Source organism: Mus caroli, chromosome 3 (assembly GCF_900094665.2).
Source record: "Mus caroli chromosome 3, CAROLI_EIJ_v1.1, whole genome shotgun sequence".
Classification (NCBI taxonomy): domain Eukaryota; kingdom Metazoa; phylum Chordata; class Mammalia; order Rodentia; family Muridae; genus Mus; species Mus caroli.
In genome coordinates this window covers 25632304-25641910 of record NC_034572.1, presented here as the reverse complement: position 1 = coordinate 25641910, position 9607 = coordinate 25632304, and the positions used below count along the sequence as shown (strand labels likewise).

Below are 9607 nucleotides of genomic sequence, written 5' to 3'. Positions count from 1 at the left end.
GATATTTCGAAACAAGGCCGGTGTTAAGGGTCTTCCTCCAGCTTCCCACCGGCCTTGGAACACTACTGTTAACCACAGTGCGAGGACTTAAGAGAATTTTTTTAAAATAGCTATTCAGCGTGTTTGAGAAAGGTTCTTGTAAATTGTTAGATTTCTATGTTTTGCAAGGGTAGCCCGGTTTTCTGGTATTAATGCTGAGAGCTTCCAGGAGTGCTCAACCCATGGAAAGCGGTTGCAGGAGGCACCTCACTCATGACATGCGGGCCAGCAGATGGCGGGGTCCTCTGTGACGCGACATTACCAGCACCTGTCACCGCACAGCCTGGGAAGAGCGGTCAGGAGGCGCAGATGCAGCAGCACCAGCGGCATGAGCAGCTACCAGCCACCAGTGGTGATCGACAACGGCTCGGGAATGATCAAGGCGGGCCTGGCTGGGACCCGGGAGCCCCAGTTTGTCTACCCGAATATTCTGGGCCGGTCCAAGGGTCATGCGGCAGACAGCAGGCAGGAGCTGTGTGTGGGTGATCAAGCGCAGGAGCGCAGGAGCTTCCTGTCCATCAGGTACTGCGGGACGCTGCAGTCTTGGGGGCTTTGTGGAAGTGGGTGGAGAGCCCAGAGCTAAAGCCACCCCGAAAGGACCAGGGAAGGAACCCCAAGGCCACTCCTTACAAAAAAAAAAAAAAACAAAAAAAAAAACCTTCTGTTCTCTGTACACAAATATATTCAAGCATACAGTGGCCGTTCATGCTAGATGTGCCTGCGTAAGAATGTGACTTGAGAGCCGGGCGTGGTGGCGCACGCCTTTAATCCCAGCACTCGGGAGGCAGAGGCAGGCGGATTTCTGAGTTCGAGGCCAGCCTGGTCTACAAAGTGAGTTCCAGGACAGCCAGAGCTATAAGGAGAAACCCTGTCTCGAAAAACCAAAAAAAAAAAAAAAAAAAAAAAAAAAAAAAAAAGAATGTGACTTGAAGTGTGACTTTTGTCATGCGGTGTGGTCTCTTGAACTATTTACAATTATACCAGAATGTGGGAAGTTTCCAACTTTTTGAAGTCACATTCTTCAAAGAGGAGAAAAATAACCAAGCAAAATGACTGCAGAGAAAAGTAGCTGTGCTGTTTACTGGAAGTTACTTTGTCACTGACAGAAAACAATAATGATAAATAGTCCCCTTGGATGCAAAGGAACAGAAAGGTAGAATTAACGGTTTCTATTTAAGAATGGTAGCCTTCACCTTCATTCGGGCAAAGGCAGGGGAGTCTGTGCGTTCCAGGACATCTTGGTTTGCATACTGAGTTTGTTTTATTTGTCTGTCTGTCTGTCTGTTTATTTGATGCAGGGTTTCTCTGTGTAACCCTGGCTATCCTAGAACTCGTTCTGTTAATTGGACTTGGCCTGAAATCGGAGATCTGACTGTCTCTGCCTCCTGAGTGCTGGAGGCAAGTGTCATTGGTTCTAAGCTAGCCAGGACAACATAATGAGACTCTGTCTCAAAACAAGAACTATCAGATAATAATAATAATAATAATAAAATAATTTAAGCCAAATCTAAAAACCACCATTAGCAACAACCATAAAAGCACAAGACTTATATATTTTATTGTTCTCCCTCCAGCTATCCAGTGGAGAGGGGTCTCATTTCCTCCTGGGGGGACATGGAGATCATGTGGAAGCATATCTATGACTACAACCTGAACCTGAACGCCAGTGATGGCCCCGTCTTGGTTACAGAACCTGCACTGAACCCACTGGCAGACCGGCAACACATCTCCGAAGTGTTTTTTGAGAATCTGGGAGTCCCTGCCTTCTACATGTCCGCCCAGGCGGTGTTGGCTCTCTTTGCTGCTGGCTTTACTACTGGCCTGGTGCTGAATTCAGGTGCTGGGATTACTCAGTGTGTGCCCATCTTTGAGGGTTACTGCCTATCTCATGGTGTAAAACAGCTGAGTGTGGCAGGATCTGACCTCACCAGCTACCTCATGATGTTGTTGAAGGATGATGGTATCATGCTGCTTAGAACCGGGGACAGGAAGATTGTTACAGACATTAAAGAGAATGCTTGTTATGTGGCCATGAACTATGAAGATGAAATGACCAAGGACTCTAACCTAGAGAAAATATACACCCTGCCTGATGGGAAGACTGTCAAACTCCATAAGCAGTTATTTCATTGCCCAGAGGCCCTCTTTTCTCCATTTCTTGTGAATGTTGATGGTCCGGGCATCGACAAGATGTGCTTCGGCAGCATAATGAAATGCGATACAGATCTCAGGAACTCCTTCTTCTCCAATATCATCCTTTCAGGAGGATCGACGTCTTTTCCTGGTTTAGATAAGCGACTCATTAAGGATGTGGCAAAGCTGGCACCTGCCAATACTGCCGTACAGGTTATAGCTCCTCCGGAAAGGAAAATATCAGTGTGGATGGGGGGATCTATTCTTGCATCCTTGTCTGCCTTCCAAGACATGTGGATCACGGCTGCAGAATTTGAAGAAGTTGGACCCAACATTGTACACCAGAGATGCTTTTGAAATGCAGACAGAATGAAAAATAAGAATGCTTTGAGTGTACATAGCAAAATGTTTTGGGTGCTCTTATTTGGGGAGGGTGAAAAGCATTTCTGTTATTGGGATGGGCCACTTTCTTTGTAAAAATGTTTTTGGTAGTTTTGGGAATTGAACCTAGAGTCTCAGGACTGATAAGTGCTCTACCACTGAACCATATTCCCTGCTGTCAGTTTTACTTGTGTTTTGAGATAGGATCTCCTGCTAAATTGCCTAGGCTGGATTTGAGAATTTATAATCCTTGTGCTTCAGTCTCCCAGGAAGCTGGAATTACAGGTTGCAATTTTGGGCCTGGCTTTCTTGGATTCTTCCGAACAGGGCAGGAAACAATGTAACAATAACGGTGGGTGTTGTAGGAGATGAGCCACAGCTCAGAAATCTCTGAAACGGTCCTTCTGCTGGGGGAATGGTTTTTATTGTGAATGTGATAGGGAAAAGAATCCAGACGCATCTGGAAGAGTTGGAAGCAGAGAGAGAAGTAGGCTGGGCATGGGCGAGGCAGTCTGCAAGACAGTGTGAGAGAGCGAGGATGGGGGGTGGGTGGGGGATTGGGCAAATCTTGCAGATTCTGTCATGCCCAAAAGAACCTGGACAGATGGCCGTCTGTGGTGCCTAATCACATATCCTCATTGATAAGGCGGGACTGCTCAAGGTCATTGGGAAGTTCCGTTGGGATAAACGTGTTTAAAGGTACATTAAAATGCAACAAAGTATTGGGGTTTATTTTCAAAAATTAAAGAATTTCTGGAGGCAGGCAGTTACATGTTCAGAGAACATGCTGAGATTCTGAATTGCTGCTAATAGATGCCATTCCATCAGCGTGAACACTTCTCTATTGGCCCTACTTTTCTGATTGTCTGTGTGTCTGTCCTTTCTCCATTCCCTTGCTGGCCTTAATCTGGATTCTAGCACAACTTGAGAAAGGCAGTAGTACGTCATCTAGTTGAAATGACACATTCTCTACAGTGTCCAGATGACATCTTTGTGCTAGCCGGAGCGTTATATCGGACAATGGGTGACCACTTGACTTATGAGGGGCTTCCTCATTTGCTCGTTATTAACACTTATTTGTTTGTTTACTTATTAGTAGAAATCTGCTCTTACCTTCTACCGCGCGGATTCTACATGGTTCCATGGTGTCCACCCAGACCCTGTTTTTGTCTTCTGGGACAGTTTTCACATGTGTTGTCTAGACTCCACTTTGTCTTTGAATCCTACAGCTATGAGTCACTGGGTCAGTTTGTTCAGTAGTATCTTTCCGTTCGTCTTTCTCCGTTAGTAGTGGTGCTCTTGGAAGGGGCCGAGAGTTTTAGCTTTCCATCTCTTTCCCCTTCCATACCTTTGGTGGTCCTCAGCTAGTAGATATGTAGACACCAAATTGATCAGAAGCCCTCCCACCCTGTAGAGAACTGCAGGGGAAAAGACCTGAGCTGTGAAAAGGATGGGCAGGTAGAACAGGCACAGAATTCGGCCTGAAAACAAAACTGCAAAAACGAGGATTTAAAAAAAAAATTTGTGGTGACCTTGAACTGCTGACCTCCTGCCTCAGCCCCCCTACAGGCTGGGATTATAGGCTTGTGTCAGCTACCCTTGAAATTCTTTTTCTTTCTGGAACTCAATACATAGGCCAGGTTGGCCATGATGAACTCACAAGAGATCTGCCAGCCTTTTGTCTCTCAAGTTCTGGGATTAAAGATTTTCGCCACTTCCCCTGTGGGAGTGGACTGGGGCGAAGGTGGAATTTATGTATTTTTTTAAATGAAAAAGAAAAAGGGTTGGGGGAATTGAAAATATCCCTAGTTTCGACACTAATGTATTCCAGAAGCCAAGTCTCAGAGGGGTGTGTGTGTGTGTGTGTGTGTGTGTGTCGCAGAGCTCACAGCAAGAAATAGATTAATTAATTAATTAATTAATTAATTGACTTTTTAATTTATTTATGCAAGAGATGGTCTAGGAGGAGTGAGCAGAAGGGCGAAGAGAGGAATAGGCAGCACTAGTGCGAGTGCTGGACTCAGCCAATCCGTGTGGCCTGTGTCTAACCCTGCTTTGCTTTAGCCATGGATTCTGTTCTTTTGTCCTCTGCCCGCTGTTTTTCTCCCTGACTTCCAGTGTCCCAGGAAAGTCCAGACCTGCAGCGGGCCACCGTGCGGTCCGGTCCGGAGCCGCCCCGCCCGGAGCCCGCCTGGGGTCTTGGGACTCCGCTGCCACCGGGAAGAGTTTGGCTCTGTCAGCCGTGGGGCGCCGGGGCCTGGGGCCAGGCCGGGCGGGCGAGTGCCGCGAGGACAGAAACGGAACTGGTCCCCGCATTCGGTGGCTCTCCTAAGCTGCGGGAAGTGCACCGGGACCCAGGCTCTCTCAACCCCGTGTCCCGCTGGGGAGATGCCCAGCTCTACGGCGGGCCGCAAGAACCTGCGACCCTGAGAAATGGGGTTAAGCACGGTGTGTGTGCCCACGGTGCTCCCAAAAGAACAGACCTTGAGTCAGGGTCGCCAGCCAAAGGGCGTTTTTTAGCCTTCACGCCCCGCCTCCATTTTTGTATTCTATTCATGTTTCTGCCCTGCAGGTTTTGTAGTAGTTTCGCTGGCCCTGCCTGAACTAGCTAGGCAGGAATAAGGTCCTTGGGGGTAGGGAGGCAGGGGTACAGGCGTGGACCTTCATACTGGGCTTGTGTAGTGCGGAGACCTGAACCTAGAGCTTCCTAAGCTCTCTACCAACTGGTATTTCCATTCTATGGGAGATTTTTTTCTTTTATGTATGAGGTTGAATATTTTGTAAACAATTAGAAAATCTAGTAATTTTCCCAATGAAAACGTTACTTCTCTTTGTCTTTGGGTGCAAAACATTAAATGGAATCTGAGAAGGAAGTTTAGAGAGATACCTGTATGCCCTCTTCCCCTGCCTAACTTCCCTTGACACACTGAGTCTGGTGTCTCTTCAGAAAAGAAAATGAGACAGACACTCTGGAGGCAGAGGCAGGTGGATCTCTTGATTCCTAGGCCATCCTGGTCTACAGGGCGAGTTCCAGGACATCCAAGGTGACACCAGGAAACTATATATCAAAAACAAAAACAAAAACAAAAACAAAACAAAACAAAAAACAGAGAAAGAAGAAAGGCTCTGTGCGGGGGTGGGGTGGGGATGAGTGGGTGACTTTAATCCCAGTGTTTGGGAGGCAGGCAAGTGGATATCTGTAAAGGACAGCCAAGGCTATACTGCGTTGAAAACCAAAACCAAACAAACAAAAAATAAGAGGAGGAGGAAGAAGAAGAAAATGAGAATATGCCCATGGAAAGAAGAATATCAGTCCTTGTTAGCCCACCAATTCCTCAGGAGTAGTTCCATGTTTGGGAATGTCTCATGCCAATGCCGTGCCTTGCCTTCCTCAATACCTTTCTGAGGTGCTAGCCAGCGCCAGTGTATAAAACACTGAAGAATGAAGAGACACATGCCCAGTACTTTTGTGAGCTATATGCAGATAGCAACTCAGTCGCCTGAAACAGGCCCCTTGCAGCTAACATATTTTTTTTTAGTATTTAGTGTTACTGTTAAAAAGACTGGGGGAAATGAGTTGGGCTGTAGCTCAAGAGGTAGGCAGCTTGCCTAGAATGCTAAAGGTTCTGAGTTTAGTACCCAGCCCCCCAAAAAAGTGTGTGTGTGTGTGTGGAAACAACATACATAGACATAGGTGTGTGTGTGTGTGTGTGTGTGTGTACAATCTGGGACTGAGGAGATGGTTCAGTGGGTAAAAAAAAAAAAAAAAAAAACTTGCTGTTTAAGTTTGAGGACCTGAGTTCTACTCCCCAGAACCCACATGAGGCTGGACATGGTAGTGTAAACCTATGAGCCCAGCACAGTGCTGCACATGGTCTTATGGAGGTGGCAAATGGAAGCCTTCAAACCAGGGAGTCTGGCATAAACAGCAAGGTTCCAGAGAGACTACATTAAGGTAGACAGTGATTTGTTAAAATAGCGGCTTGTGTCTGAACACAGCACACTGGGCCAAACAGTTCCATGTGTGAGAGGTTTATTGGGAGAGAGAGAGGGAGGAAGGGAGGGAGGGAGGGAGGGAGAGAGAGAGAGATAGAGAGAGAGAGAGAGAGAGAGGCGTTCCCCTTACTTATATGGAAAATGACGCAAAGCAGGTAAAGGTGGGAGGTGAGCTAAGTGGACTCTGGGAATATGGTAGCTGTTGTCTTGGTAACAGGTCTGTACCACTGTCCCCTATGTGAAGTCATAGGTTTGGGAGGTCCTGATGCCAACAGTAGGTGAGAACAAACATCTGCACTCACATACACCCACACACACCCATGCATTACACACACAAACATGGAAATTACATTTTAGGCTTTAAAATTCTGGCTCCGTGTAATGGATTGAGAATTTGCCAGCATTTGTGGAGAAGAGCTGTGGATACGGGAGGAATGAAGCTCTAGTACCAGCTTGGCCAGTCACTGGAACATGTTCTCCGTGTAACAACTCTTTATGCTCCCCCTCCTTTTTTTTTTTTTTTTAACTTTTTAAACACAAGGTCTGTGTTTAAAAACTGTAGCCAAGGCTTGCCTAGAACTCACTGTGTTTATAGCTCAAACAGGATTGCAATTGGCTGCACTTAGGCCCCTAAACCCTCTTCCCCCTTTGGAGATCCTCATGTAGTCCAGACTGGCCTCAAACTTGCTGATCAGTGGGGAGTGACATTGGACTTTGATCTTTAGTCTCTGCTTCCTGAGTGCTGATATTAAAACGTGCACAGTACATGCCCAGGTTCGTGATGTGCTGGGCTTAGTGCTTGCTAAGCAAACATTCCCAGTCCTGAGGCTAGCCTTGAGCTCCTCAGCCTCCTGCCTGTCTCACATTAAGTCCTTTTAAGATTAGCCCCAAACAATGGCCTAGTTCCTGGACTGCAAATAGAAATGTCTTTTGTTCTTGCTCCATCTAGTGGTAATTTAGAGTCCCCACACTTAGAAAATTCCTACCAGTTTTGGGCCTTGATAGTCATAAACTATGAATGGCTTTTGTTGAAGGAAGAAAAACTTCAAACCTTTTAAGGTTTGTTTGAGATAGTTTTAGTATGTACCTAGGCTTATTTTGCCTTGTGAACTTGCTTCAGCCTTTTGAGAACAGGGTTATAGGGATGGGCCACCATGGACAAAAAAATTAAATTTTAAGAGAAGCCCACTGTAGTCTACTTCCTAGGTTTGAAAACTTCACTTTAACTAATGTCTTACAATCACTACAAAGAAAAATTACAAACATTTCGGCAAAATTACTACATAATATTGGAGTAAGAAAGGGCTATTGAATTCATCCAACAACATATATGAAAACTGTTTATAGATGATAGTTATGCCAAATGTTACCTGTATTAGTGAGGGTTCTCTAGAAAACTAGAATCAATCCCTCTCCCTCTCCCTCTCCCTCTCCCTCTCCCTCTCCCTCTCCCTTTCCCTCTCTCTCTCCCCCTCTCTGTCTCCATCCCGAAAGGGGTGTATTAGAACAGCTCACAGGCTGTGTTCCAGCACTGTTTGTCTACCAAGAGAAGGCCCAGTAACTCAATAACCAGTAACTGTTCAGTGCATGAGGCTGGGTGACTCAGCTAGTCTTCGGTATAAGGTGGAATCGTGAAGAAGGCTCCAACGCCAATGAAGGAACGGATTTGCCAGGGAGAGGAAGCCAGGAAAGAGATCAAGCTTTCTTCCATGTCCTTTAAAACGGCTGCCAAGAGGAGGTGTGGCCTAGGTTAAAGATGGACCTCCCCACCTCAAAAGACCTAGATTAAAAGTGGGTCATTCAAGTTCAACTTATTTGATTAAGAAAGAATCCCTTACCCATGTTTTAGTCAATTCCTTGTATGATCAGGTTGACAAATAAAATATCCATCACATCACCTATTGCTCTATTGTAGATGATAATGATGCTCAAATGTTACTATTGCTCTAGAATGTAAAAGGCTGCTTGGAGGGATTTCAATGAATTGCTGTCCTCTTTGTCCCCCCTCCTTAGTGTGTAATTATTCAAAAACAATCCATGCTATCACTGGCTACTCTCCCACCAGCAGCAGTCTCCCAGCCCCCATGGCTATCCCCATGTGGCAGTCCACTCAATTTCCTGGCAGTTAGCTGGGGGCACACACGTCTTCCCAGACATCAGTTCCCTCTGGCTAGTCTGCCACAACATGCTCTAAACCCTGAGCCCTGTATAAAGAAAATTCCAGAGGTTTGTAATTTATCAGTCAGATTTTTATCAGTAAATTCTCAACCCCCAAAATGCCCACACAAAGAACTCAAAACTCAATCGATATAAGCACAAGCTGCTCTCCTAGATGGGGCAAATTGCCCTATACTACTCTAATGCTCTTCTATGATAGCCATAGCTACCCTTGACTCTTTTAAGCCACATGAATCAGGCTCATCTTCCTCTCTTATAAGTTCTGTCTTTCCTTTCCATCGTCCTCCTCCCCCCCCCTCCCCTCCCCTTCCCCTCCCCTCCCCCTCTCCCTCTCCCCCTCCCTCTCCTTCTCCCTCCCCACCCCTGTCTGTCTCTGTTTCTGTCCTGTCTGTAAAACTCTCAGCCCACCTTCCTTTTCCACTGCTCAATCACAGGCTCTAGTCTTATCTTTCACTTGCCCTCACCTGCTTATAGATGGCAATCTACATTCTCCCCTTTTGTCCAATTAAAAGGATCTTTTCTCTCAGATAGAAATTGAGCACAACTATTACCATCCTGTAATTTATAAAGTTTAAGATACACCTAACACTCACTCTATCATTTTGTCAATTAAATAAAGCTCTCTGCCAACTATTCTAACTTAAAAAGGCTTATAATTCTATACCTATTATGTCCTGATTTAGCTTGTATATTATCTGAAAACCATCTTCTCAAATATATATTCTCTCAATGCTAAAATAGCCTGGGTTGGTTAAGAGACTATGGTTAGTCTTCAATTCCGCCAGAATTCCAAGAGTGACATGAAAGTTACCTGAAAATATAGGATGCCTAACAGAGCTTCCAGAACAGAAACAAATTGTAGAGACAGCTGCCTACCTAT

At 45.7% G+C, this 9607-nt stretch overlaps 1 protein-coding gene across 1 annotated transcript; it reads left to right on the top strand.

The window, feature by feature from the left end:
* Window positions 1-310: 310 nt before the first annotated feature.
* Actrt3 (actin related protein T3) lies at window positions 311-3274 on the top strand. Its single transcript, XM_021158688.1, has 2 exons — window positions 311-561; window positions 1614-3274. Exons 1-2 carry the CDS (start codon window positions 368-370, stop codon window positions 2527-2529), a joined length of 1110 nt encoding a protein of 369 aa, XP_021014347.1. The 5' UTR covers window positions 311-367; the 3' UTR covers window positions 2530-3274.
* The last annotated feature ends 6333 nt before the right edge of the window (window positions 3275-9607 follow it).